General features: G+C 65.7%; 5 protein-coding genes across 10 annotated transcripts; 2 read left to right on the top strand and 3 right to left on the bottom strand.

Annotated features, from left to right (window-relative positions):
- The first annotated feature begins 132 nt into the window (after positions 1 to 132).
- Positions 133 to 19,196, top strand: PFKFB1 (6-phosphofructo-2-kinase/fructose-2,6-biphosphatase 1). Of its 5 annotated transcripts, none has more exons than XM_062598671.1 (24): positions 133 to 473; positions 939 to 1,116; positions 1,219 to 1,351; positions 1,456 to 1,562; positions 1,781 to 1,847; positions 2,014 to 2,183; positions 2,275 to 2,481; positions 2,690 to 2,761; positions 2,912 to 3,151; positions 3,885 to 4,001; positions 4,357 to 4,458; positions 4,729 to 4,836; positions 5,085 to 5,180; positions 5,277 to 5,336; positions 5,437 to 5,511; positions 17,184 to 17,201; positions 17,279 to 17,400; positions 17,480 to 17,687; positions 18,108 to 18,254; positions 18,348 to 18,452; positions 18,540 to 18,669; positions 18,744 to 18,806; positions 18,919 to 18,983; positions 19,085 to 19,196. In XM_062598671.1, the coding sequence occupies exons 1-24, from the start codon at positions 424 to 426 to the stop codon at positions 19,142 to 19,144; spliced, it is 2,700 nt and encodes an 899-aa protein (XP_062454655.1). In that variant the 5' UTR covers positions 133 to 423; the 3' UTR covers positions 19,145 to 19,196. The 5 variants fall into 5 exon arrangements, with proteins under 5 accessions (XP_062454655.1, XP_062454654.1, XP_062454653.1 ...); XM_062598670.1 differs by having other exon boundaries at positions 3,651 to 4,001; positions 18,780 to 18,806; XM_062598669.1 differs by having other exon boundaries at positions 3,651 to 4,001.
- NAA10 (N-alpha-acetyltransferase 10, NatA catalytic subunit) lies at positions 11,843 to 13,610 on the bottom strand. The gene is made up of 8 exons (XM_062598698.1): positions 13,512 to 13,610; positions 13,196 to 13,294; positions 13,025 to 13,083; positions 12,836 to 12,881; positions 12,595 to 12,710; positions 12,446 to 12,490; positions 12,285 to 12,369; positions 11,843 to 12,159 (listed from the first exon to the last, which is right to left on the bottom strand). The coding sequence occupies exons 1-8, from the start codon at positions 13,530 to 13,532 to the stop codon at positions 11,935 to 11,937; spliced, it is 696 nt and encodes a 231-aa protein (XP_062454682.1). The 5' UTR covers positions 13,533 to 13,610; the 3' UTR covers positions 11,843 to 11,934.
- Positions 14,180 to 15,975, bottom strand: HSD17B10 (hydroxysteroid 17-beta dehydrogenase 10). Its single transcript, XM_062598692.1, has 5 exons — positions 15,908 to 15,975; positions 15,236 to 15,400; positions 14,997 to 15,161; positions 14,672 to 14,909; positions 14,180 to 14,600 (listed from the first exon to the last, which is right to left on the bottom strand). The coding sequence occupies exons 1-5, from the start codon at positions 15,929 to 15,931 to the stop codon at positions 14,410 to 14,412; spliced, it is 783 nt and encodes a 260-aa protein (XP_062454676.1). The 5' UTR covers positions 15,932 to 15,975; the 3' UTR covers positions 14,180 to 14,409.
- Positions 19,197 to 19,245: 49 nt separating the features above from the next.
- Positions 19,246 to 21,399, bottom strand: LOC134152936 (non-structural maintenance of chromosomes element 3 homolog). 2 transcript variants are annotated; one of them, XM_062598693.1, is made up of 11 exons: positions 21,340 to 21,399; positions 21,110 to 21,185; positions 20,901 to 21,008; positions 20,747 to 20,810; positions 20,533 to 20,612; positions 20,330 to 20,445; positions 20,120 to 20,199; positions 20,006 to 20,048; positions 19,858 to 19,920; positions 19,476 to 19,590; positions 19,246 to 19,382 (listed from the first exon to the last, which is right to left on the bottom strand). In XM_062598693.1, exons 2-11 carry the CDS (start codon positions 21,149 to 21,151, stop codon positions 19,323 to 19,325), a joined length of 771 nt encoding a protein of 256 aa, XP_062454677.1. In that variant the 5' UTR covers positions 21,152 to 21,185; positions 21,340 to 21,399; the 3' UTR covers positions 19,246 to 19,322. The 2 variants fall into 2 exon arrangements, with proteins under 2 accessions (XP_062454677.1, XP_062454678.1); XM_062598694.1 differs by having other exon boundaries at positions 20,330 to 20,424.
- Positions 21,270 to 27,294, top strand: ITIH6 (inter-alpha-trypsin inhibitor heavy chain family member 6). Its single transcript, XM_062598643.1, has 14 exons — positions 21,270 to 21,392; positions 23,218 to 23,372; positions 23,528 to 23,638; positions 23,720 to 23,967; positions 24,054 to 24,223; positions 24,329 to 24,445; positions 24,523 to 24,694; positions 24,769 to 25,851; positions 25,939 to 25,965; positions 26,063 to 26,098; positions 26,191 to 26,229; positions 26,311 to 26,424; positions 26,529 to 26,912; positions 27,005 to 27,294. Exons 1-14 carry the CDS (start codon positions 21,270 to 21,272, stop codon positions 27,226 to 27,228), a joined length of 3,003 nt encoding a protein of 1,000 aa, XP_062454627.1. The 3' UTR covers positions 27,229 to 27,294.
- Positions 27,295 to 27,467: the final 173 nt, after the last annotated feature.

The raw sequence follows: 27,467 nt of genomic DNA, 5'->3' as shown, positions 1-27,467 counted from the left end.
GCGCCGCCGCCGCCACCGTTTCCCGCCTCACTGCGCCTCGCGCCTCCGCCTTCCCGGCGTGCCTCGCGCCGCCCGCCGCGGACTCCACTTCCCGGCGTGCCCCGCGCTGGGCGGACCCTGCCTTCCCGGCGTGCTCCGCGACGCGTCCCGTGATTCCCGGTGGCGCTGAGGGAACCGAGCGGCGTGAGGGGGGCTGGGCCCCTCCCGGGAGCCCCCCAGCCCCTCCGGCACCCCCACCTCGCGCTGGGTCTTGGGGGCCCCTCAGCGGTGGCCGGGGAGGCATTTTGGAGAGTTTTGCGGGGATTTCAGAGTCTCTGCTCGCCCTGACGCCCCCCCCTCTACTCCAGCCCCCCGCCCCCGCAGGCTCTGCCCTCCCTCCCTGCAGGTTTCGGGGCTTTCCCCCCTCGTAAACCCCCCGCCGCTATGGAGGAGGTCGACAAAATCCTCATCCACTCGCTGCGGCAGGCGGGGACGTGAGTGGGGCTCAGGGAGTGGGAAGGTTGTGGGGGTTCTAGGGTGGGCAGAGGTGGGAGGTGGATTGGGAAGGACCTAAGGGAGTGGATGGGGCTCTGGAGGAGCTGATAGGGGAATGAGGGGATCTGAGGGAGCCCTAGGGACCCCTAGGACGATCTAATGAGGGGGCAGGAAAAGTTCCCCTCCCCTAGGTACTCTGAGATGGTTTAAGGAGGGTGTCAGGAGGATCTGGGGACACCTCAAGTGCTCTGGGATGATCTGCAGAGGGCCCCAGGAGGGTTTGGGACCCAGCAGGTGCTCTGGGATGCCCTGGAGGGGATTCTGGGAGGATTTGGGTACCTCTTAGGTGCTCTGAGATGATCTAGAAGGGGCAGGAGGATTTGGGGGGGCCAGGGGCAATGGGGGAGCCCTGGGGGTCCCCCCAGTGACTTGAGGGGGGCATGTGCCCCTGTGACCTCTGCTAGACTGGTGCCCCCTGAGATCCAGAGTGTGCGGGACTTCCCGCCGGAGCTGGTGGTGGAGGCTGCGGTGCGCTGCGTCCGTGTGGTGCGCCCGGCGCTGGGTGCCCCACTCAGCACCCTCCTGCCCCCCGGCATGTCAGCCCGCTTCCGCCTCGCCTCCGACCTGGCCAGTGCCTGCCAGGTAGGGCCCCGGTGTCTGGGCGCCCCGTGGCACAGCCAGGGGTGGGGGGACGCCGTGGCGCCTGGGCAGCCCCCCCCCCACACTGGCCCTGCCCTGCTGCAGGAGCTGGGCTTCAGCGGCGATGTGGGCTACCAGACCTTCCTGTACAGCTCCGAGCACGACACCCGCCGCCTCCTGCTCTTCCTTGTGGAGAAGCTGCCGCGGGACGAGGCCGAGGGAGGGGCCGAGCCCCCAGGTATGGTCGGGGAGGTGGTGGAGTATGGGGATGGGAAGCTTCCTGGGGCCACTTGGTCCGTGGGGGGCTCATGGGCCTAAGCCTAACCAGCCCCCCGCCCCTAGGGAAGTCAGGGACACTGCTCCGGGCTATTAGCGCCTGCATCCGGGACCAGCTGGGGACCCCCTGGGTGCCCCCCCGCTGCCGCACCCCTCGCTTCCAGCGCCTGCAGGTGAGTGCTTGGGGGAGCATGGCCTTGAGACCCTGCCAGAGTGTTCTCTGCCCCTTTTGGGGGATTCCCTTGGTCTCCTCAGCACTTGGGGACACCCAAGGCTTGTCTCTGCCCCTCCCTTCTTGTCCCCTGATCCTGTTCTCCCTGTTCAGTATCCCTGTGTTTTGAGGGGGGGTGTTTGGTGATCAGTAACAAATTGATTTTTCCCCCTCTCTTAGGGTGTTGGCCATCTCCATCCCTTTTCTACCTGCCCCCTGATTCTACCCCACACCGGGGGCTCCCCAGGTAGGGGATGATGGGATGGCCGGGGGGAGAGCTGCTGGGCTTGGGGGGAGCTTTGGTGGGTGGGGTAGCCTACAAGGGGGCTGTGTTTGGGGGATAGAGGAAGGGCTGGAAGGTCTGTGAGGGTTTGGGGGGAGTCATATGGCTTACACTGCCCCCCCCCAACTAGAGCTGCAGGAGTACTTCAGGGGGGCAGCCCCCCCTGTGCCTGCGCAGCCCCCCCAACCTGCCAGGGCTCCCCCAGCACTGCTGGAGACCCACACGGCCCAGCTCAGCACCCACCACAACTGGGAGACCGAGTGGGGGAGCATTGGGCTGGCCTCCCGCCTGCCCCCCCAGGTGAGACCCATAGAGGGGGAGGCTGAGCCCCCTTTCCTGCACCCCAGTGGGCACCATGGGTCTGACTCCTTGTTCTTTTCCCCCCAACCAGGAATACGTGGGACGGAAACGGCTCCAGGCCCGGCTCCGGGCACTGGAATCTCTCCGCCAGGCCTGCCCCCCTCGGCCCTATGGCCCCCCTGAGGGGTCTTTGGACCCTGCCTGGCTCCAGGGGGCCTTTGGGGCTGGCGGGGAGACTGGGGGGGCCTTGCCCAAAGGGTCACGCTTTACCCGCACCCAGCACCTAACCCATGAACAGGTAGGAGGCTGCCGGAGGTGGGGAGTGGTAGGGGATCGTGGAGCCTGGGCGCCCGAGTGATCAGAAATGGTTTTGTTCACTCTGGCCCTTACTGATGGCTGTATGGACGGGGCGGCTGTGGGGGGCAGGGAGTGCTGTGGGTTAGGAAGGGGGTTCTGGGGCAGCAGGACCCTCCTGGGTCTGCAGTTTGGTTCCCATCCTCTCCTAGGACCCCCAGGTGTTGCTGCAGCAGGTCCGGGTGGCTGCTGAGGCCCTGCCGCCCTCGAAGGGCTCTGAGGAGGTGAGAGCACTGCACTGCCCTTGCTCGCTCCAGCCCTACTGATGGCTACAGCGGGCGGATGTTTGCTCGCCCTACTGGTGACCCCAATGAGGTTGTCACTGCCCCAAGGAGCCCCATAACCCCCCCCCCCATAACAGCCTGGTTCCCCAGGGCATGGGGATGCGCCAGGCCGGGGAGGAGGCAGCGCTGGAGGCGACGCTGGCCCGGCTGGAGGTGGAGATCGAGGGCCGGCGAGGGGAGGCGCAGGCCGCCCAGCTGGGGCTGGCGCAGGCGGAGGCGGAGGTGCGGCAGGGCCGCCTGGCGCTGGGGAGCCGCCAGGACGCGCTGCGGCTCAAGGCGCAGGCCCTCGAGCTGCTCCCAGATGCCCAGGGCAACCTGGCCAAACTGCAGGTGGGCTGGGGGTGCTGGGAGGGGGAGACACACACTTGGGGGCTGTTTGGGGGCAGGCCTGGGGTAAGTTTGGGACAGTTTTGGGGTATAGGGCCTGCTCTGCAGGTGCTTTGGAGGTGCAGGGGCAGCTTTGGGGCAGTTCAGGGATGTAGGGCCTGGCCTAGGGGTAATTTTGGGACAGTTTGGGAGTGCAGGGGCCCCTTGGGGTGTATGGGCCATTTTGGGCCCCTTTGGGACGCTCATGGGCACCTTAACTGGTGCTAGTGGAAGTGGCATGGAGGGCAGTTCTGGAGTGTCTTGGGCCCGTTTTGGGGCAGCATGGGGTGTTTGGAGGTGTTCCTGGGGAGCGTTTTTGGGGTACTGATGGGCCCTTTTAGGGGCATTCTTGGGGGAAGGTTTTGGGGCACTCAGCATGGTGGCGGCTGGTGGTGGGGGCGTTCACGGGGGTGTTTTGGGGGTGCTCTGGGCCCGTTCTGGGGTGCTCCTGGCGCGGTGGCAGCTGGTGGTGGAGGCGATCTCAGGGGTGTTTTGGGGGGTGCTCATGGCCCATTTTGGGGTGCTCCCAGCGCGGTGGCAGCTGGTGGTGGAGGCGTTCACGGGGGTGTTTTGGGGGGTGCTCACGGCCCGTTCTGGGGTGCTCCCGGCACGGTGGCAGCTGGTGGTGGAGGCGTTCACGGGGGTGTTTTGGGGGGTGCTCACGGCCCGTTCTGGGGTGCTCCCGGCACGGTGGCAGCTGGTGGTGGAGGCAAGCAGCCAGCGCATCGTGAGCCTGGCGGGGCAGTGGGAGCGGCACCGTGGGCCCCTCCTGGCCGAGTACCGGCACCTCCGGGCCCTGCGCGACTCTGCTCAGGTGAGGGGCTGGGGGAGCCCTTGGGGTGTGGCAGGGGGCTCTTTGGTCCCTCCCAGGGGGCTGGGGGGGAGGATTGGGGTCCCTGGGGGGATTCAGGTCCCTTCTGGGCCATTTGGGGGTCCCTCAGGTCCCTTCCTGGGGTGGTTGGGGGTCCCTGGGGTCTCCTTGGGCTTGAGTATTTAGGGGGGCTCTGGGGCCCCTGTGTGGGGGGGGTACGGTCACTTCTGGGGGGCTTGAGATTCCCTTCCGGGGCTTTGGGGGGGCTCTGGGGCCTCTGGGGGGTTGGGGTCCCGTCCCCGGGGTTTTGGGGTGGGGTCACTCCCCACATTTCCGCCCCCCCACCCCATGCACATAGCTGGAGTCGTCGAGGCGCCTGTCAGAGATCCGGGCACTGCACGAGCGGAGCTGCTCGGCCGCAGACGAGGCCCGGCGCAAGGAGGAGCTCTACAAGCAGCTGGTGAGGGGGGCGGGGCTTGCACGGGGAAGGGGCGGGGCTTGCACGGGGAGGGGGCGGGGCTCATGTATTGCTGGTAAGGAGAGCGACGGCAGTGCTCACGGCCAGGGGGTTTCGCACGAGGTTTATGGTGCGTTTTGGGTGTGCTGGATTTTGCGCGTTGCGTCATGGGGGAGCAGGGGTTGGGACGCCCGCGTGCATCACGCAGCCGCGCGGCCCCTCCCTTGCCGCGCGGCCCCTCCCTTGCCATGCGGCCCCCCCCGGTCCCTGCAGGTGCTGGAGCTGGAGGCGCTGCCCCGCGACATCTCACGCGCTGTCTACACTCGCCGCATCCTGGAGATAGTCGGCAACATCCGCAAGCAGAAGGAAGAGATCGGCAAGGTGTGGGGGGGAGGAAGGGGGGTAGGACCCCCCCCATCCCCTGCTTTGGGGGGGATCTGGGGGCTTTGAGGAGGCCAGGGGTGTTTGTGTTTCCTTTGGGGGGGTGTCCTGGGGGTGTTCCTGCCCCCAAGAGGTGCTTGAGGGGGAGTACAGGGGGTATTTGCCCCCTGGCACCCCTGGAGGCTTTTGGGGGCTTGAGGGGGGTGCTTGGCCCCCCTGAACCCCCAGCCCCCCTTCCCCCCCCCCAGATCCTGGTGGACACACGAGTGCTGCAGAAGGAGATCAACACGCTCGTGGGGAAGCTAGAGCGGACGTTCAGCGTCACCGACGAGCTGCTCTTCAAGGTGGGAGGGTGCAGGGGAGGGGGGGGCAGAGGGCACTGCCCCCCCCCCCCCCCCCCGGATATCATTCCACCCCCCTTTCCCTCACACAAACACCAGGATGCCAAAAGGGATGAAGTGGTGCGGAAGGCCTACAAGTACCTGGCGGCGCTGCACGAGGTAGGGAGGGTCTGCGGGGCTGGGGGGGGCATGGGATGGGGGGAGGGCACAGTGAGGTTTTGGGGGTTGTCCCACCCCTGCATCCCGTCCGCCCTCCCAGAACTGCGCCCAGCTCATCCACACCATCGAGGACACTGGCACCATCCAGCGAGAGATCCGTGACCTGGAGGAGCAGGTGCGGCTGGGAGCTCAGGGTGTGGTGGGAGCTGATGTGCTTTCCCCCCCCCCCCCCCCCACTAATTTTGGGGCATTATTTTTTTTTTCTCCTCCTACCCCAGATCGAGGGGGAGATGAGCATGAAGCCCCCCGCCAGCCTTGACCGCATCCTCAGTGACTGCCGGGCGCTGCGGGAGGAGAATGCCATGCTGGCGGCCCGCATCCGCCATGCCTGACCCCAAAACAGGCTGCCCCCCCAAATCTCCCCCCCCCGCCCACCCCCAAATCGCCCCTTAAACCAACGTGGCTCCTTTGCAGCTTCAGTAAATGCCTCGTGCAGCAGTTCTGGTGCGTTGTGTCCCCTTGCGGGGAGCTCAGCTCCGGGGGGGCAGGAAGCACTTGAGGTTGCAGTCCCTGGGGGGGGGTGCAGTGGGTGTCACGGTGGGGGCCAGGCCCCCCCCTTCCTGAGGTGCCATTTGGGGGCCCCCCTCGTACCTGGGGTAGCGCTGCCCTCGGCGGCGTCCAAACTCAGCCTCATCCACGGTCCACACAGCGCCTCGCACGTTCTCCACCCGCACGAAACACTTGTGCAGGCTTAGGTTGTGCCGCACTGCGTTCTGCTCCCCCATCAGCAGTTTGGGGCAAAAAGCAACTTTTTTAGGGATTGTCTGTCCGTCCATCCCCCCCCCCATCCATGGACAGGTTGGGGGCAGGTTCAGGGCTCTCTGGGGGTGGGTTGGGGGTAAATAACAGGGGTCTGGGGGTCCCAAATTCTAGATGGCCTTGTCTTGGGGGGAAGAAGTTTGGGGGTAAATTGGTGGGGTTTAGGGTCCCCCCTTTCCAGTAGCTGTGCCACGGGGTGCTAGGGACAGTTTTAGAGTGAAAGAGGGTGCTTCTGAGGTGCTGCCTTCCAGGTGGCAGCACGGTGGTGTGTGGGGAGGTTTTGGGGTGAAAGAGGGCACGTTTGGGGCTCTACCTTCCAGGTGGCAGTGTTCTGGCGGAAGTAGCCAAACATGCGGCTGAACCAGTGGTAGATCTCGCCCAGGGTGCGCTGGCGCTGGGGGGACTCCAGGATGGCCTGGCGGGGGGGGAGATGGGAGGGGGTTATGGGGGGCTTCAGGAGGGTGGGGGGGTACAGGAGGCCATAGGGAGAGTTTGGGGCCATATGAACGTATGGGGCTGGGGGGGGCTCCAGAATGGCAGGGGGGAAACAGCCAGAGCTGGGGGGGTGTTAGAGGGGAAGATGGGAAATATAAGGGGAAGGGGGGGGGTCCCAGGGAGGGTTTGAGGCCAAGGAGGGGCTAAGAGGACAAAGTGGGGTTCTGGAGTGGCTGGGGCGGTCATGGGTGGGATATGAGGTTGGGGGGGGCGTGGAGGGAGTATGGGGGGCACAGAAGGGATATGGGATCATGAGGGTATGGGGACAGGGGGCTCTGGGGGGTACAGGAGAGGCAAGAAGCTCGGGGGGGTCTACAGGGGAGGCAGGCGGGTTGAGGGGGGGCACAGGGGCTGCGGGGGGGGGGGGTCACTCACCCAGCGGATGAGCATGGCGTAGGTGTAGGGGGGCCGGGCTGTGCTGAGCCGGTAGTACTCCAGCTCTGGTGGGGGGGGGGGGTCAGTGGGGGCCCAGGTGTCCGGGCCCCCCTTGATTCCCCCCCCCCCCCGTTGCACATCTGGGCCTTACCTGGGCAGAGGCCGCTGCGGGGCCAGAGATGCCCTGGGGCAGACAGCAGGGTCTGGGGTTCCTCATCCGCCTCGGAGGGGTGCACGGCTGGGCCCTTCCCAGGGGCTCCCTGTGGGGGGGGGGGGAACATACAAGCGAGGGGTGGTGGTGCGGGTGGGTGGGGCCTTCCCAGCCCCCCAGCTGTGGGGGGGCAGGGAGGGAAGGGGGGGGTCACGGCCGTGCTTACTGTGCTGGGGGGGGCCCTGCGGAGCAGCTGGGCCTGCAGGAGCTCCAGGCGGCGCCGCTCGCGGGCCAGCTGGGGGGGGGGGGGTCAGTTAGGGGAGGGTCTACTGGGGCTGGGAGCCCCTGAACGGCCCCCCAGACCCCCCTCGTTACCTGCTGCTCCAGCCCTTGGATCCGCTCGAGCTGCCGCAGGTACTGAGCCACCTCCCCGGGGGGGCAGCAGGGCAGCCTGGGGGGGGAACAGTGGGGCAAGGACCCAGGCGTCCAGGCGCCCTGCCCCTCCTCCCTCCAGGGGTGCCCAGGCGTTCGGGTGCTGCTCACCTCAGGGGCTGGGCGCTGCGGGGGGGGTCGTTCCCAGCAGGGAGGGGTGAGGGGCCCCGGTCCCGCCCAGGGGGTTCCTTGGGGGCCCCCTCGAATGCGGGGAGACCTGGGGGAGGGGGGAATATTTGGAGGGGTCATGAGGGGTCGTGGATACCCACTGGGGGGGGGGGTGCAGCTCCCTCCATGCCCGTTACCATGTGCTGGGGGGAGCCGTGGCCGCATCACCAGGACCCCAGGATGGAGGGCGGGCGGTGGTGGCGGGGGGCACAAGCCCCCATCAGTGAGCACCTGTTGGGGGGGAGGGTTGTGAGCCCAAGCATCTGGGCCCCCAGCAGGGACCCAGGCGTCCAGGCCCCCCTGCCCCCATCCCGGGACTCAGGCGTCCGGGCCCAGCCTCACCTGGGTGTGCCGGTGGGAGGCCTCGCTGTGGGTCAGCACTGTGGGGCGGTCATGGGGGGGCTCCGGTAGCAGTGGCCGGCGCTGCCTGGGGTGAGGGGGGGTGGTGGTGGTGGTGTAAGGCCTTGCACACGTGTGCACTGGGGCCCTCAAGCAAGGGCGCCATGCAAGGCTTTGCACACGCGTGTGCGACGGGGCCCCAGCGTGGCGGCCTGCGTGAGGGCGCCCTGCGCTGTGCCGTGCTGCACACTTGCCGGAAGCATGGTCCTGCGTCACGGCAAGTCCCGGCACACGCGTGTGGGTGGCGGGCATGAGGGTCCCACGCAAACCACCCCCCTGAGCCCAGCCCTCCCAGTACAAACCAGTTCTGCCTGCTGGTCTGAGCTGCACTGCTCCCTCTCAGTCCCCCAGTTCCCTGGTGCCCCCAGCACTCTCCAGTGCCTCCCAGTCCTCCTCAATCACCCTCTAGTCCATTCCAGTGCCCTCAGTATCACCTGAGCTTGCTCCGGTCCCAACCAGTGACCCCAAGTCCCAGGCAGAGCTGCTCTACAGCACTCCTGCCCCCTTCCAGTGCCTCCCAGTTCCCCCCAGCACCTCCCAGTGCTCTCCAGCCTCCTCCCAGTGCCTCCCAGTTCCTGCCCAGTGCCCTTTAACTCTCTTCCAATGCCTCCCAGCCCCCCTTGTGGTTCCCCGTCCCTTCCAGTGACAACCATTCTGCTCCCAGTGCCCCACCTCTGCCAGTGTCTCCCAGTCCCTCCTATCATCCCCCTGTGATCCTACCCAGTGTCCCCAGTCCAATCCCAGTGCCTCCCCAGGCCATCCTAATGACTCCCAGTGCCCTCCCATCCTCCTCCCAGTACCCGCTCCAGTCCCCTCTAGCCCATTCCCAGTCTCCCTCAGAGCAGCCAGTGCCCCGCTCACAGGTCCCGGGCTCCCGCCATGGCTCTGGGTGCCGCCGGGTGCCTCCGCCCCGATTTATAGCCGGGAAACCGCAGCCCTGAGTCACGGCGGGGAGGGGGCCGTGGCAGGCGAGCGCCCAGATCGGGGAGAACCCCCCCCCAAATGGGGATGAACCCCCCCCCCAGAATGGGGCCACCTCAGCCCGCGCTGCCAGAGCTGCCCCCCAACAGGGCCGCTGCGACTCGCGAGTGGGCCATGTACCCCAAAAGCAGCCAAAATACCCCCAAATGGGGGTCGCCCGGTAGGCAGCTGAGCCAAGACAGGGGAAGAAGCCCCAAAGCAGGGAGAGACAGCGGCCAAAACACAGTAAGACGCCCCAAAATGGGGCATCCCTGGGATAAAACTAGGTAAGACATCCCAAAATGTGGCAAAAGGCCCCAAAATGGGGAGGAAAAACCCCTGGAACAGGGCCACTCCCAGCACAACGGTGCCCCGGAACAGGAGAATGGCCCAAAATACAGCAAGGCATCCCAAAAATGGGAAGAAACACCCCAAACTCAGGCAGTTCCCCAGACCCAGAAGGGGGGAGGGGAACACCCCCAAAATGGAGCTGTTCAGACATGGCTACTTGGAGCACTTCAAAAGTGCCTGAATGTCCCCAAATCTGCCACAACTCCTCACAGAAGGGACCAGGGACCACAGAAGCGCCCCCACCACCCCAGCTGCCTATCCAAACCCAATTAATTTGAGGAAATGCAGCTGCAAAAGGGGCAAAATTTGCCCCAAAGCCAGATGGAAAGTGATGGCAGATGGGGGGGGGGAGGCACCTAAAAAAAAAAAAAAAAAAAAAAAAAAAAAAGATAAAAAGCTCTCAAAATGTCAAAATGATGGGAAACGCAGGAGGGGGGAAAAAAGAAAAGAACTACATGCAGAAAACCTGCAAATTAGAAGAAATATGTGGCTAGGTGCATTGCAAAAATGCCAAAACCATCATCAAAAGTGGCTGGATCCCCAAATGTCACAAATCTGGTGGAAAATAAACTAACTCCAGAAAACAGCCAAAATATTGGGAAAAAAATTAAATAATAATAATAAAAAAAAAAAAAAAAAAAAAAGAAAGGTCCCAGACAGCAGGAAGGTGGCTCCAAACCACCCGCCCCAAAACACATTCGCCGCCTTTTGGGGATGATATTTTGGGGGGGGGGGGGAGTCTCACAGCCCCGTTTTGAACCAAATCTGCCATTTTGAGGCTTGGCGCAGGCCAGTGTTGCCCCCTCCCGCTTTTTTTTAAAAAAATTTTTACTGAAATGTGGAGCCGAATCAGCCCCTTTTGCGCTCAAACCAGGGCCGAGCTGATCCTCTCCCCCCCCCCCCCCCCCCCCGCCCTTTCCCCGGACCCATTTCATGCACAAATTACCCCAAATGTTTTACGATGGCTTTACCCTATCACAAGCCCCAATTTTCCCCATTTTAGCTCAAACTTGCGACTGATCTTTGAAGCCTGGGGGCCGCCCCTCCCCCCGCCGCCCCCCTGTGCCCTTTTAGGGGGGTTTCTGGATGTTTTTCCTCCTCCCAGTCGTTCCCTCCCCGCCCCCCCGGGACTTCCCCAGGCTCAAAACCACCTGAAACGCGCCCGAGACGGCAGGAAACCAGATGGGGGGGGGGGGGAGGTGGGGCGGGCGGGGGGCCCAGGCGTCCGGGGCCCTCCTCCCTAGGGCCCAGGCGTCCGGGGACCGCTCAGCACCCCCCCCCCCACCCGCCCCGTGACCTCGGGGCCCCTCCCTCAACCCTCTCCCCAACGGCTCCGTGTCGTCTCCCCTCTCGCGGTGGGCGGGGCTTCGCGCCTCCTGACGTCACGCCCAGGGTCTCGCCTGGGAACGCACGTGCCTCCCTCGAGCTCGCCCCCTCCTACGCATGCGGCTCCGCGCGATACGGCGCCGCCAGAACGCGGCGCGCCCATTGGCTGCCGAGCGTCCAATCAGCCCGACATCCTGCCCCCGCCCCGGCCTCTGAGGTGTCAGCCCCGCCCCACGTGGGGCAGAAACCACCTTGCGGTGGGCTGCCCCCCGCCGACGGTGGCCAATCAGCGGCGGTGCAGCCGCGGGAGGGCGTGGCGTCAGCAGGAGACGCCGCGGCGCGCGCGCCCGATGGCCGTTTGTGGGGCCGGCCCCCTCCACGACGACCCCGAGACACCGAGGCCGCAGCGGCGCGGGCGCTGCCGAGCAATGCGCATGCGCGGCCCCTTCCGCCCTGGCGCGCAGGCGCCACGTGCTGGCAGACCCTTCCCGCGGGGGGCCTGAAAACCGCCTTGGTGTCGGGGGAGAGGGGCGGGGGGGGGGGGGGGGGGGGGGGGGGACCCTGGAAACAGCCATAGTGGGCACATGTGGCAGGAGGCCTGGACACCGCCGCGGCAGGCGCTGGGAAGCAGGGGGCTGGAAACCGCCACTGCCTAGCTTCAGTCCCCACCCCGTGCTCCAGTACCCAGTGGCTCCAAGGCACACCACTTGGCATGCCACCACCAATCTGTGCTCATGGGGGGCGGTATGGACTGAGACCATGCCCCTCTGCCTACCGGCCAGCGTGCACCCCACACCACCTACTGCACTGCCAACTTGGGGATACAAGGCATGGGACTGCCATGAAACCTCCATCAAGGGCAGAGCTCACAGGCCATGCCCCCACCAAATGGAAAGGGTGGAACAGACACAGGCCACGCCACCAGCCTGCTTCACCTGCCCTCTCCTGGGGCACATCCAGCTCCTTGGGGCAGAAACTCCCTCTCCTGGGGCAGTTTCTCCCCTCAGTGCAGCCACACAGACAAAATAGGGTGAGTGGGGAGGGATTTATTGACCCAGACGCAGTTGGGGGGAGGGGAATGACAACAATGACAAGGGGGTGTCTCCCCCCCCCAAACTCCTCCTAGGCGGCAGAGTCGGAGGCCTCGGAGCTGTCTTTGACATCGGTGCTCTCAGTGGCCTCGCTCACCTCGCTCACGTCCTTGCTATCGGCCCCGCTGTCCTCGGGGGGGAGCGGCAGCGTGCTGGGGGGCACTCCACCAGGCCCGCAGCCCTCGCTCCTGGGGGGTTCCCCGGGCCCTGGCCCTGCTGGGCGGCCCCGCTCCTTCTGTTCCACCTGCTTCCGCAGCTGCGGGGTGGGGGGGAGACAGTGGCATTGGGTAGTGGGATGAGGGAGGCCACACAGTGGCAAGGAGTCCAGGGGAGTGTCCCCATCGCTAGGAGTACGTGTGTGTGTGGGGGGGGAGGTTCTACCTCATCCGCCATCTGGGTGAGGTCCCGCTTCATGGCATAGGCATCTTCGCCATCCGCGTAATACTTGGGCTCCACCTCGCTGATCCTAGGGAGGGACAGCAATTTCAGGGGACTGCCTGTCCCCCCATCCCTCCCTAGTCCCCTCAGTGCCCAGCACTCACTGAAAGTTGAGCGTGTTGGAATAGAGGTGCAGAGCTGCCCGGTTACTGCCAGAAAAGAGAGCTGTGAGCTGGGCTCCCCTCCCCAGGCCCAATTCCAAGGTGGGGGCGCACAAATGCCCCCCGGTCCATTCTTGGGGGGCTGGGCTCACCTCTTGCGCACATGCAGCGAGACGTACTTGGCGTTGAAGTTCTCAATCATGGCGCGTGACGCCTGGTCCATGAGCTTCTGTGCCAGCCCTAGGCGTCGGTGGGAGCGCTTCACTGCCTGGGTGGGGCAGTGGGGCATGTGGGCACCCTGGGAACCCCAAACCCTCCCCCACCCCCACGAGGGCACTCAGAGCGCCTCAAAGTCCACTATTGCTCCCCATGCTGCCCCCACCCCCGGCTTACCAGAGATGTGATGTGCCCATGGGGGACATCATCCGGGTCCTCTTCCCTATAAGAACAAGGGGGTGAGATGTGGGGGGGAAGACCCACAGCCTTGTCACCCCCCCAGGAGGCTGGAGGGGGCCACGTGGGAGCCCCCTGCTGCCACCGCAGGCCCAGGGAAGGGGCAGGCCCCCCCCCAGCCACACTCACATCTTGGCCAGGACATAGCCCACGATCTTCCCGTTCTCATCCTCGGCGATGTAGGAGAGCTTTGAGGGCAGGGGGAGACAGAAGGTTGGCAGGAGAGGGCACAGGCATCCAGGCTGCGCCCAGAGGACCCTCAGGGGACCCGGGGGACACCCGGGCATCCAGGGCACGCACCTGGGGCCAGGAGAGCCCATGGTAGAAGTAGTACTTCATCTGGTAGTTCTCAGGCAGGCACAGCAGGTTGCAGTGCTGCATGTTCATCAGGTCCTCGGGCTGCGGGCGCGGTGGCGTCAGGGCTGGGGCGCGGCAGGCAGGGGCCTGCTGTACTCCAACCCTCCCAGAACCCCAGAACCCCCCTCTGGGGACCTAGGTGTCTGGGGCCTCGCCCCACTATGGATCCCCGTTTCCCCATCCGCCCGGGAAGCCCGTTCCTCCCCCTCCCCACAGGAGATCCAGGCGTCTGGGCCGCCCCCCCGGCTCCCAGCCCCACCCGCGCGTTCCGGATGTTCATGGCTGCCGCCTCGCGCCCGCCTCGGCCTCGCTCTCCTCACGGGCCGCTTCCGGCGGAAGACACGCTCCGCTCCGGCCCCGCCCCCTCCCCAGCGCTTGGGCAATCGGCGGCTCGCCCCGCCCCCGCCCGACGGGCACCTCACGGGAGGCCCCGCCCCTCTCGGCGGCGCATCGACAGCCAATGAGCGAGGAGGGTGGCACGGCCAATCGGCTGCTGCAAAGCGCTGAGCCCGCCCCTACCTATCCCGCCCCCTATGCTGACAGGAGCACTAACCAATCACCACCCCCGTGCCCCGGCCGCTCCCCCTTTGACCTCAGCCAATCAGGAGTGAGACAGGGCATCGACGTCACTCGGACACCCAGCAGGCGAGCGCTCACCTGGGGAAAACAATCACGTGCCCAAGGGGGCGCGGCGCGCGAGGGGCGTGGCTTTACCAGGCAGCCCCGCCCACTCGCGGCAGTCACCCAATCCCCCCGCGTAAGCAGGGGGTTCGCAGCCGCGCCAACCAATGGGGACAGAGCTGTGGGCAGAGGGCGGGCGCTGGGGGCCCTCGCGCTGCCTTTGCTGACCTTCCCCGAAGTGTGTGTGGGGGGGGGGTACAGGGCTGCTCGGACGCCTGGGCCCCCGGGGCCTCACAGAGCCGGGAGGCAGGTGGATGAGTTACATTTATTAACGGGGGGCAAGCACAGCCTGGAGGGGGGGGCAGCGGCCCCAGCACAGCGACATCCCCAAGGCGCTGGTGGTCCCGTGGTGTCCTTATCGTGGTGGTGGTCCCCATGGTGATGGCAATCCCATGGTGCCCCCATGGTAGTGGTGGTCCCCATGGTGGTGGCAGTCCCATGGTGTCCCCACGTTGGCGTTGACGTCCCCACGGGTCTCAGGGCTGCATGCGCAGGGCCCCGTCCAGCCGCACCACTTCCCCGTTGACCATGGGGTTCTCAGCCAGGGCCAGGACCAGGTGGGCGAACTCGCTGGGGTGGCCCAGCCGGGATGGGAAAGGCACCTGCTGGCCCAGGAAGTTCCGCACCCGTTCGGGCAGCCCCGCCAACAGTGGGGTGGAGAACAGTCCTGTGGGGGCGGCGGGAGGTGAGCCATGGAGCTGTCCTTCGACACCCCCCTCGGCCCCACTGATGCCCTACCTGGTGCGATGGTGACCACACGGATGCCCAGCGGTGCCAGGTCCCTGGCGATGGGCAGCGTCATGCCCACAATGCCGCCCTTGGAGGCTGCATAGGCTGCTTGCCCCACCTGACCCTCAAAGGCGGCTACACTGGCTGTGTTCACCACCAGCCCCCGGTGCCCGTCGGCATCAGGTGTGTTGTGGCTCATCAGCCTGGCACTGAGGCGGATCACATTGAACGTGCCCACGAGGTTCACCTGAGGCATGACAATGCTGTGTTGGTGCCAGGAGAGGGACGATGACACCCAGCACCATGGCCGCCCCCTGCCCCAGCCCCAACTCACGTTGACCACGCGTTGGAAGTCCTCCAGCTCATGCACCTTGTCCCGCTTGCTGTTGTAGGTCTTGACGGCAATGCCAATTCCAGCACAGTTCACCACCAGGTCCAGCCGCCCAAACTGTTTCTGGGCCAATGCCAGGGCTGCTGCCACGTCCTCCGGGGATGTCACCTGTAGGGAGAGGTCAGGTCACACGCAGCCCCTGGGGCTGCCCCTATTGCCACCCCCTCCCCAGGCATCCTTACGTCAGCAGGAGCGAAGGCACAGTGCTCGCCCAGCTCACGGGCCAGCCCAGGCCCCTCGGACGTGGGCAGGTCAAGGAGCACCACACGGCCGCCCTGCTGCACCAGCCGCTCTGCCGTGGCACGGCCCAGTCCTGAGGCACCGCCTGTCACCAGCCCCACCAGGCCCTGTGGGAGCACCAGTGTGGTCAGGGCTGCCCTCCCCCCCCATGCCCATCAGTCTCCCCCTACCCACAATGGTCTCTCCCACCCCACCATGCCCATCACTGTTGCCTCACATCCACTTTGTGCCCATAACCATGTCCTCCCGCACCCTGTGCCCATTGCCATGCTCTCCCCCCACCCAGCAGTCTTTCTCAACACATCTTGTCCTCCCTCCGCCCAGGCCAGCCTCTGCCACCACACCATGCCCATCACCGTGGCCTCCCGCTCCTCCCCTGGCCCATCACTGTGGCTTCCTGCTGTCCAGGATGGTCTCTGCAGCTTCTCCCCCCCCCCAACACCCGTCACCGTGGCCTCCTGCCACCCGGGACAATCTCTGCAGCCCTCCGTGCCCATCACCGTGGCTTCCCTCCCCTCCACTCCCCCGCAGTTCCCCGCCGCCCGCCCCGCTTCGCGCCCCGGCTAGGTTCGTCCCTCCGCGGCTCCTGTAAGGGCGCCGCCGCCGCGCGGCACCTTCACGCTCCTCAGCGCCGCCATCGCGCCGCGCCGCGCCCCGCCCCCGCGGCCGCCGGCCAATGGCCGCGCCGGGCGGGCTCTCGACGGGGAGCGGGCGCGCGCGCGCGCGCGGGCACGCGGGGGCGCCCGCAGGGGCGGCGGGGAGCCGAGAGGGAGCGGGGCCGGGGCCGCGGCCCCCGCCCCGCGGCCCGGCTGCCGCCGCGGCCCGGCGCCAGGGTGTCGCGTTTCCCTTGACCTTTCCGCGGCGGAGCGGGGCGAAGGCAGCGCCATGGCGGAGCAGGCGGCGCGCATCCCCGGTGCGCGGGGCGGGGCGGAGCGGGGGCGCTGACCGGGAGGGCGCGGGGGCGCGGGGGCGCTGACCCGGTCATGGCGGCGGCGGCGGCGCTCACGCAGACGCCGCTGCAGAAGGTCTGGATCCCGCTTAGCGGCCACCGGCTCCGCCAGCGCCGCGGCTGTGAGTGTGGTGGTGGTGGGGGATCCCGCGGCGGCGGCGGGGCCCGGCCCTGACGCCGCCGCCGCCTCCCGCAGCCTCGGTGCCGCAGTTCACGAACTGCCCCACCATGGTGGTGCTGGTGGGGCTGCCGGCCCGCGGCAAGACCTACATCTCCCGCAAGCTCACCCGCTACCTCAACTGGATCGGCACCCCCACGCGCGGTACGCCGGGGGGCAGCGGGGCGGGGGGCAGCGGGGCGGGGGGGCCCGGCTCTGGTGCCATGACCTCCCACCCCGCAGTGTTCAATGTGGGGCAGTACCGGCGCAGCGCCGTGCGCAGCTACAGCAGCTACGAGTTCTTTCGCCACGACAACCAGGACGCCATGCGGGTCCGCAGGTGCGGGGCAGCGGGGGCACCGCGGCAGGGGGCAGCAGCCCTGGGGGGGGGGGAGGGGGCCTCACGGCGCTGCTCCCTCTCCCCACTGCAGGCAGTGTGCCCTGGCTGCCCTCCAAGACGTCCGCACCTACCTCAGCTCTGAGGACGGGCAAGTGGCGGTAAGGGACCCCCATCTTGCTCCCCTGTTGGGGGGTTACACTGCCCCCCGGGGGAGGGGGGTCACACTGCCCCATCTCTGCTCCTCCAGGTATTCGATGCCACCAACACCACGCGGGAGCGCCGGGACCTCATTCTGCAGTTTGCCAAGGAGAATGGCTACAAGGTACCAGAGGGTGAATGGCAGCACTTGGGGGCAGAGGAGGGTTGGGGGGGGGGAATAACCCTTTTTGCACCTCTGGCCCCCAGGTGCTGTTTGTGGAGTCCATCTGTGATGATCCCACTGTCATCGAGGAGAACATCAGGGTGAGGCCCTGGGGAAGAGGAGGTACACTGGGTTGCCCCTACCCCAGACCTCCCTCCTAATTGATGCCTGCTCCCAGCAAGTGAAGCTGAGCAGCCCGGACTATAAGGGCTGTGCCCAGGAGGAGGTGGTGGCTGACTTCCTCAAGCGCATTGACTGCTACAAGGCCACTTACGAGCCCCTGGATGACCAGCTTGACAGGTGATCTCCCCCCACCATGGTTGCCAATCGGGGGCCCAGGTGTCCGGAGCTAATCCCTCACCCTCCCCTGCCACTGCAGTGACCTGTCCTACATCAAGATCTTCGACGTGGGTGTACGCTACCTGGCAAACCGGGTGCAGGGCCACGTGCAGAGCCGCACCGTGTACTACCTCATGAACATCCACGTGACACCCCGCGCCATCTACCTCAGCCGCCACGGCGAGAGCCAGCTCAACCTGCGCGGCCGCATCGGTGGTGACTCGGGGCTCTCTCCCCGCGGCCGCCAGGTGCTCGGGCGCCCGCCTGGTCACGCCCCCTAGGGGCGGGGCTGCCGGGCTGGGCCTGTGCTGGGGGCAGGGCTGAGAGGCCACGCCCCTGGGGCAGAGCCACGTGCAGGGGCGGGGCTGCAGGAGCAGGCCACACCCCCCAGAGGCAGAGCCACAGGCAGGCAGCAAGGCTAGGGGAGTGGCCATACCCAAGGGGCGGGGTTGGAGGCCACACCCCCAGGGGCAGAGCCACAGGCAGGCAGCAGGGCTAGGGGAGTGGCCACACACCCAAGGGGCGGGGTTAGAGGAGGCCACACCCCCAGGGGCAGGCCCAGCACTGCGCTATTGCCCTCCGTGGTCACAGGAGTAGAGCCACAGGCAAAGGGTGGGGCTATGGGCCCAGAGGGGGCGGCGGCCAGACATGAGACCCCCACCCCCCAGTATGCCACAGCCCTGGCTGAGTTCATCCGGAACCAGCACATCCGGGACCTCAAGGTCTGGACCAGCCACATGAAGCGGACCATCGAGACAGCCGAGGCCCTGGATGTGCCCTACGAGCAGTGGAAGGCGCTCAATGAGCTCGACGCGGTGAGGGGGGGGCTGGTGTCCAGGCGTGGCCCCCACCGGGATGGGGGGGGGGGAGGGGCTGCTGTCTCTAATAGGTTTGCCGCTGCCTGGCAGGGCGTTTGCGAGGAGATGTCCTATGAGGAGATCCAGGCCCGCTACCCCCAGGAGTTTGCGCTGCGTGACCAGGACAAGTACCGCTACCGCTACCCTAAGGGCGAGGTGGGTAGGGAGGGGCCTGGCACCCACCTGCCAGCAGAGCTCCCGGAGCGGGGTGGCCCCCCACTCACCCTGCCGTGGCCCCCCTAGTCCTATGAGGACCTGGTGCAGCGCCTGGAGCCCGTCATCATGGAGCTGGAGCGGCAGGAGAACGTGCTGGTCATCTGCCACCAGGCTGTCATGCGCTGCCTGCTGGCCTACTTCCTGGACAAGAGCGCGGGTACAGTCCCCCATCAGGGATCTCCTCAAGCCCCAGGGCCCCCTGCAGCCCCCTCACCCTCTTCTCCCCAACAGAGGAGCTGCCCTACCTCAAGTGTCCCCTGCACACAGTGCTCAAGCTGACCCCGGTGGCCTACGGTGAGCATGTGGCAGGGAGGGGCATGGGGCAAAACCCCCAGGGCCAGGCAGTACCCCGCATCCACCCCACCCCAGCTCCCGCTTGATCCCTTCTCTGCCCTGGGGGCACCAGGATGCGAAGTGGAGTCCATCTTTCTCAATGTGGAGGCTGTGAACACACACCGTGAACGGCCTCAAGTAAGTCTGGGGTCCTAATATCCCCTGCCCCTGCTGCTACCAACTCAGGGAGGGGCTCCAAGGGGAGCCCCCACCCCACGGCCCTGCCTCTGCACCCGCAGAACGTCGATGTCAGCCGTGCCACGGCTGAAGCCCTGCTCACTGTGCCGGATCACTACTGAGGCCCTCTGGATGCTGGGCCCCCCCAACAAGTAAAGGCTACGTTAACCAATGGCCCAAGCCTGGTGTTGGGGTGGGGGGAAGAACCACAGTGCTGCCTATGGCCTTGGGAGCAGGGGGGCATCTTTATTGGGGGCAAGGGGAGAGATGCAGGCACAGCCTGGGCGTCTTGGGAGGGAGTTAGGGCCCCTCGACCTCTTTGAACTGGCTCGTCCAGAAGGAGGGATCCTTGCCTTGAATCTAGGCGCCGAGGAGAAGAGAAAGGGTGCAGGGTCAGGCCTGGCCCTGAGGCCCCATGCCCCCCTACCCTTGGCCCCCTCCCCACAGCCTCACCTTGGCCACAAAGTGCAGCATCTCCTTCTTGGAGGTCTCCTTGGTGGCCCGTGGGCCCCACTGGAACTTGAACTCCACAGGGTCTGTGAGGGGAATAGGGCTGATCTCCAGGTACCTGTGGGGAGAGAAGAGCCATCAGTGAGCCCAGACAGCTGGCCACACGCTGAGAGGAGACCCAGGGAAAGGGGGTGTCCAGCATGCCCCAGCCTGGCGCCATCCCCTTGGTCCGCCGGGTGCAGGAGGCAGATGCCAGTTTCTCTACGGTGCGGTATAAACAGCCAGGCTGCAGCTGGGGCCGTGGCCGCTCTGAGCGCACCGGCCCGCCCCCAAGAAGAGCCTGGTATCCAGATTCCCCAGCCCTCCCATCATCCCCATCACTCACTTCTGCCGCACAAACTCCTCCATCACCAGCTTCTTGACATCCCCGAAGATCTCATGTCGCTCCCTGGAGAGAGGCAGAGGTCACGGGGGCAGTGCCAGCCCGGAAGGCAGCTCAGCAATGCAGTTCACCCCTGTCCCCCTGCTCCTACCCGGGGTGCACACGGAGCCTGCGCAGGAACTCCCACACTGCCCCTACAAGAGAGAGTGGTCAGCGGAGAAGAGTCCAGGCAAGGGGGCAGGGGCAAGCAAGCAGGAGTGCTTACCATCCTTTGCAGAGTTGCCTTTCATGAAGATAAAGCTGAGGATGACTGTGAGGAGGCCCAGCTTAGCCGTCTGGTCGTCCCTGCAACACCCAGACACCCATGTCACTCACCAGTGGGGACAAAACCCCACTTGTGGCCCCTGCCTGAGCAGCCAGGGGACTCAGGGGTCCAGGCCCCACTCCCCTCCCCAGATCCCCGCCTGCCCCTCACTGTCGCAGGTTGTCCCCCTCAGTGCGGGGCAGGGTGCTGATGAGGATGTAGACATGGTGCTTGGTGTCGATCTCCACCAGCTGCAGCCCGAACACCTGCAGGAAGCCTGGGGTTACCTGGGAGAAAAGCCCAGGTGCTCCCTGCATCACCCCTTCTACTCTGTCCCCCAGCCTGCTGCCCCCCAGCCCTGTCTGTGCCCCCACCTGCTGAAGTGTCCTGCCTGCCCGGTTGACAATCTCCGAGTAGACATCCTTGTACTCACCAATGACTTTCTTCAGAATATCTGGGGAGAAAAGGAGCATATCACTGGGGGGGGGGGGCCCGGACACCAAGAAAAATCTTGCCAGTAGAGCACTAATTACACAGACTTCCTGGAGCTCAAAATCTTTGGTAGGGCCATGGGGAACCCACACTCACCTGATCTTTTGATAGGGATCTTCTTCTGGTCCTTCACAAGCAGGAACTGAACCAGCTCACTGACCTGTAGGGTGAGGAAAGAGAGAAGGAAGAGGAACCGAGACATATGATCATGGGGGGGGGGGGGATGACACACGACAGAACCTCCACCTACCTTCTGATCCACTTGTTCCTGGGAGTGTCTCTCCAGATTCCTGGGCCCCTGGCTGAGTGCCTGTGTCTGTGTCTGACTCGGAATGTAGTCATCGTCCTCCTCTTCACCCTGCACAAGAAGCCCAGGAGTGTTATGCTGCTGTTGCAGACAAGTTGGCAAGGGGGGGGGGGTCTCAATCCCGTGCGGGGTAGGGTGGACAGGTTCCTTACCTGAGAGAAGCCAGACCCTTTGCTGCGCTTCCTCTGGGACATTTCTCAGCCCTCCAGGGGCAGCTGCTAGAACAAGCTAGAGCGTGACAGACCAGAGCTGCTATCAGGCATCTCCCCAACATCCCGTTCCCCACGAAGACTTCCCACATCAGCTCTCCCCATGGAAACGGTCTGTCCGCGAGACATTTTAACCCTCCGCAGAGACCCAGATAACCCGAGCGAGGACCCACCGGCTCCGGGCGCGCGGCGCGGCCCGCCGCTGCCCGCGAGCCACGGCCGCCGCGCCTGCGCAGACGGCAGCGCGCACTGCCCGCGCATGCGCCCGAGCCGCGCCCCGCGCGAGAGCCCCCGCCCCTCGCGTTCCGATTGGCTCATCCTCTCACAGCTCTGCCCCGAGCCGCGTTTGCACGCGATCGCGGAACCTCACCCACCGGCTACCCAAGGCCACGCCCACAGAGCTGCTGCTCCGACTATGATTGGAGGAGAGGCCCCGTACGCGCCCGCCCCGCCCCGCCGTGCCGCGTGCCCGCTGGCGCCCGCGAGGCTCCTCGCCCCGCCCCCCCGCCTCCTCAACGGCCCCCGCGCAATTAAATACGGTAAAAATAAAAATAGAATCATAGAATCAGTAAGGTTGGAAGGGACCTCTGGAGATCACCTAGTCCAACCTCCCTGCTCAGCAGGGTCACCTAGAGCATGGTAGACAGGGCTGCATCCAGGCAGGCCTTGAAGATCTCCAGAGAAGGAGACTCCTCAGCTAAAAGGGAACTGTCTCATGTTGCCTCTTCTTAGATGCAGAAGTAACCTGTAAAAATAAAATAAAGTAAAATAAAAGCTGAAACAGCTCCCTCATGCTCGTGCTCTGTCCCTGCAGGTTCCGGTCAAGGCCCCAAAGCAGCTGCCTCACGCCCCACCTGCCCCGCCCCAAGGGCTGCTGTTCAGTTCAAAAAAAAAAAAGAAGGGGGGGGGCGCCAAAGCCGTTGCCTAGCGACACCCAAGGGCCGCTCCCTCCGGCGCCCTCTCCCCTCAGGTTCAAAAAAAGGCGGGAAAACCGCAGCCTCGCTGCCAACGGTCACTCCTTGCCCCTTCCCTTCAGGTTACAAACGAGGGAAAAAAAAGTACAAAATTCTTCCTGCCCGCCCTAAGTTAACAAATAACTGCCAATGCCCTGCTTTCCTCCCGCTGGAGCAGAGCGGAGGGCTCGGCACGGCTCCCCACAGACCCTGGGCTGGGGAAACCCTTGAGTCCTTTTGGCCACGTTTTTTATTGCTTCCCCCCTTTCCTGCTATGTTTGCCTGGGAAGTCCCTATTTTCAGAGCCCTTTCACAGGGGCTGAGCTGGGTTTTTGGGGCGAGGAGGTGCAAGGGCGGGGGGCAGCAGGCCGATGGCTGCTCACCTGGCCAAGGGGGACAATTCCTACCTGCGGGCCGAGAAACAACCTGCCCTCCCTCTGCTTGACCCCCAGGTTTCCCCAAACCATGGCCAACGACTGGCTGGAGGGCTCAGGAATTTTCCCCTTAGAGCGGGAATGGCAAACTTGCACTCAAGTTCTAGCCTTCAGTTTAGCTCTGGCCCCTTTCTGCCTTGTTTCACAAAAAAAAAAAAAAGGATGGAAAAGAAAACAAAACCAAAAAAAAAGGGAGAAAATAAATAAGAAAAACTCCGACTTAGAGACACGGGCTCCTCTGAGCACGTTGTTTTCATTTCATCTCCCAGGGAGCAGCAGGCACTGGCATATCTCCAGCCCCCAACCTGCACACAACCCCGGCTTGTCTCCCATGAATGCTGCATTTGTAGGTCCAGAGGAAAAAGGAAAGGAAAAAAAAATAACCCATGAAGAAAAAGGGAAAAAAATACCTGCCCTGGGAAAAGCAGCACTTCGGAGGAGGGGGACTCGGCTCAGCATGGAGCGGCTGGGCCGAGCTCTGGCCAGATGCGTGGCCCTGCTGTGCCTCCTGCCCACCGCCCAGCCCCGCAGCGAGGAGGTGAGTGGGGTCCTTTCCCCAGGGTGGTGGGTTGGGGTTGGGGCAGCCATCGCTGGGCAGTGCCAATCGCCCTCCCCCACAGCAGGGGAGTGAGTGCTGCGCCTGCTTTAACTCCGTGCTCTGCAGCTGCTGGTGACAAGTTTCGCTGTGCGCTCCACTGTCGTCTCCCGCTACGCCTCCACCTGGGTCCGCTGCGCCATGCGCAACCCCCATGCCAGCCCCCGTGAAGCCACTTTCGACCTAGACCTACCCGCCGCTGCCTTCATCTCCAACTTCACCATGTGAGTGTGGCCCTGGCGCTCGCTATCCCCTGCACCCCTATCCCGCTTGTGCCCTCTGCAGTGGCTCCCCGCGGTGCTTGTGCCACCCGTCCCTCAGAGCAGGAGGATGGTGGAACCGTGGCCCTTCGCTTTTGCCCCCCCTCGCCCTGGTCCAGGACAGTCAATGGCAAGGGCTACGTGGCAGAAGTGAAGGAGAAGCAGCACGCTCAGAAGCTGTATGAGGAGGCCCGCCAGCGCGGCAAGACAGCAGCTCATGTGGGCACCAGGTGAGGACCGAGGCAGGCAGCCTGCCAGTTGTGGGGGGGGGGGGGGCAAGGCCCCCCTGACCCCTCCTGCCACTCTTGCAGGGAGCGGGAGACAGAGCGATTCCGGGTCTCAGCCAGCATGGCCGCAGGTGGCACCGTGGCTTTTGAGCTGCACTATGAGGAGCTGCTGCAGCGGCACCTGGGGCACTACGAGCATGCCGTCAGCATCCGTCCCGGCCGGGTGGTGGCCAACCTCAGTGTGGAGCTGAGCATCGCTGAGCGCGCCGGCCTCGGCTTCGTCCGCGTGCTGCCCCTGCGCACTAGCCGCCTGCTCACCAATGCCCTCCGAGGTGTGCCCCCCCCCCCCCCACACCTCCTCCCAGCACCCATACGTGTGACAGCACAGCCCTAGCCCTAACTCTCACCTCTGCCGCAGGGGAGGCCACCCTGCCACCCTCTACGAGGGTGGAGAAGGGCACCCACTGTGCCTGGGTCCTCTTCGCCCCTAGCCTTGAAGAGCAGGCAGCCTTCTCTGATGCCGGCATTGCTGCTGATTTTGTGGTGCAGTACGACGTGTCCCGGCAGGACAACACTGGTGATGTGCAGGTGCTTGGGGGGGGCAGGAACATACTAGGGTGGTGTGGAGCCACATGAGGCCACTGCCAAAGCACTGACCACACCGTGCCCCCTGCCCCCCCGATCCTGCCCCAGATGTACGATGGCTACTTTGTGCACTTCTTCGCACCTGGGGGGCTGCCCCCAATCCAGAAGGAGGTCATCTTCATCATTGATGTCAGTGGCTCCATGACTGGCACCAAGATGAAGCAGGTAGAGGGAACAGCGAGGGAAGGGGGCTAGTGCCCGCGGCCCCTTGCACACTCAGCCCGTGCCACCGCTGCCTGCAGACCAAGGCAGCCATGCGCACCATCCTCCGGGAGCTGCACACCCGTGACTGTTTCAACATCGTGGCCTTCTCAGAGAACATCAGCGTGTGGCAGGCGGATGGCTCCGTCCCAGCCACAGCGCCCCACATCCGCAGTGCCACGCACTATGTTGACAGCCTGCAGGCCGAGGGCTGTGAGTGTTGGGCTGGTGCTGGGAGGGGTCAGAGAATGTGGGTACCTAGCCAGCTGCCATAACCATGTCTGCAGGGACCGACATCAACAGAGCCCTGCTGACGGCCGCCTCCGTGCTGAACCGGACCCGCATGGTGGAGCCAGGCCGCAGTCGCCTCCAGATGCTCATCTTCCTGACGGATGGTGAGGCCACGGCAGGGGTGACAGCAGGCACCCGCATCCTAGCCAACACCCGGCACGCCCTGGGCGGCGCCGTCTCCCTCTTCGGCCTGGCCTTTGGCGCAGACGCTGACTTCGGGCTGCTGCGCCGCCTGGCCCTGGAGAACCGTGGCATTGCCCGGCGCATTTATGAGGACGCCGATGCTGCCCTGCAGCTGGCTGGCTTCTATGATGAGATCGCCAGCCCCCTGCTCCGCGATGTGGAGCTCTCCTACCCAGGCCAGGCAACTCGCCAGCTCACCCGCAACCTCTTCCCCAACTACTTCCAGGGCTCTGAGCTGGTGGTGGCTGGCTGGGTGCCACCGGGGGCAGCCCAGCTCCACATCCGTGCCACGGGCCAGGGCCAGGAGGGACTGCTCCGCCTGGATGGCGAGGTGGCTGCCAATGCCACCGAACTGCCGCCTGGCTGCTCCCTGGACCCTGTGCTCATCGGTGCATTCGTCCAGCGCCTTTGGGCCTATTTCACCATCCAGGACCTGCTACGGGCCCGCTTCCGTGCTAACGACACGGCTGCCCACCGCCTGCTCACCGACCGGGCCACCAACTTATCCCTTGAGTACCATTTCGTCACCGCCGTCACCTCGCTGGTGGTGGTCATGCCAGAGGAGGAGGAGGAGGGCCCCACGGCCACCCCCTCTGCCGAGTCCAGCACCACTGTGGTCGCATCAGGCAGCATCACTGCGCTGTGGCCGGCCACCACCATGCCAGCGAGCCAGCCCAAAGCCATGTGTACCACCGGGGACGAGCCAGCATGGTCCCCGGTGACTGGCACCGCAGCCCCGGTCCTCGGCTCTGTGCCGCCAGGCCTCCGGCGGGGCCCTGGGAACACCGTGCTGCTGCCGCCGGACGAGGCTGAGCTGCTTTCGCCTGGAGCCGGGGCCGCACAGTTCATGGAGTCCCTCGACCCACCAGCTGTCTACACCATCCTCCCGGCTGGAGGTGAGGCTGGGACCCCATCACCCTGTGGCTGGGACCTTTAGTCCCCTCTTGCATCCAGCCCCCCCCAACGTCCCTCTCCCCCGACAGGGCTGCTGGACCATGAGGACAATGCAGGTAACAGCCCCCCCCCCCACACCCCTCACGGCAGTGGAGGGGGGCCCAGGTGTCCGGTTCCCCCGCCACCCCTGACCGCAATGTCTTTCCCTTGCAGATCCTATGGGCAAGAACAAGGACAAGGATGATGTGGGTATGTCACTGGGGCGGGGGGGGGGGGACAAGGCATGCAGTGAGGTTGCATCCCACCCCCTGCCTGCGCTAACCCCCTTCTTCCTGCTCCAGCTGCCTCTGGCCCCACCTTCCTCACCTTCTCTGCCTCTGGTAAGGGGGTGCTGCTGGGGCTGGGGCTCCCAGGAGGAGACCCTGGTGCTCCCTAACGCCTGCCATCCCATTCCCCTGCAGCTGACGGTGACCCCCACTTTGTCGCCCACCTGCTGGGGGCAGCGCAGCCCCTCTGCTTCACGCTGGACGGGCGCCCGGGGGACGTTGTACGCCTGGTGACCGACCCTTGGCACGGTGAGACAGGCAGAAGCCTGCGTTCCTGCCCCCTCCACCCCTGCCCCCTCCCTGCTGCTGCCCCTGGCCTCGCGGTGCCCAACGGGGTTGCTCCCCCCCGACAGGGCTGACAGTCAACGGGCGCCTGGTGGGGGCCCCGCCGTGGCCCGGCGCCCCGCGCTACCCCCGCACATTCTTCGACACCTTTGCCGTGGTGCTGGCCCTCCCAGGCGCCCCGGCTGCCGCTGTCACCGTCACGCTGTGGGGTGTCACCGTCCGCGGGGAGCCGCCGCTCTTCCTGCCCTTCTCCCGCCCAGCTCGGCTGGCCCGGCCCCCGCTGGTGCTGGCTGTGGGGCCGGGGGGCCGCCTCCACCTCCGCCTGGGCCCCCACCTGGCTGCTGTGGTGCTGCGGCACCGCTACAGCCACGCCAGCGCCCTGCAGCGTGACCACCTGGGCTTCTACGTGGCTGACGGCCGCGGGCTGTCCCTTGATGCTGGCGGGCTGCTGGGTGAGTGCCACTGTGGTCCCCGATGCTGGGGGGCAGGGACACCCACACACCCCCTGTGGCCTTGGTGACGCTTTCCCTCTCGCCCCGTGCAGGCCTCTTCCGTGGCGCCGGCCTGCGGCTGTCGCGGGGGCCACCGGCTGCCTGGCTGCGCAGCACTGGGGCGGCGGTGCCGGCCACGCTGGTCACCAAGGCGCTCCAGGGCTCCCGGGGCCCGGCCCAGCCTTCCCCCTGCTGGCTCGTGAAGCGCCCCGATGTGCCAGCACTCCTGGGGGGCCCCTACACAGCCTTCCTCGCCTCCCACCTCCTTGAGGCCTGAGGAAGGCCACAGGGGAGCCCCGCCGCTGGACCCCTACATCCCTGGGGCGCAACTGGAGCCTGGGGAAGTGGAGACACCTGGCTACCAGGTCCCAAGGGCCCTGGGGTGCAGGGAATGCTAGCCACCAGCTGCCCATGGCCCTGGGATACAACTGGAGCCTGGGGAGGTGGAGACACCTGGCCACAACTGGAGCCCAAGGACACGGAGACTCCCACCCACCAGCTCTCCACCGCCCTGGG

This window comes from Rhea pennata, chromosome 35 (genome assembly GCF_028389875.1).
Source record: "Rhea pennata isolate bPtePen1 chromosome 35, bPtePen1.pri, whole genome shotgun sequence".
Lineage (NCBI taxonomy): Eukaryota > Metazoa > Chordata > Aves > Rheiformes > Rheidae > Rhea > Rhea pennata.
The sequence above is the reverse complement of the archived record's forward strand: the minus strand, read 5'-3'. Positions and strand labels throughout refer to the sequence as shown.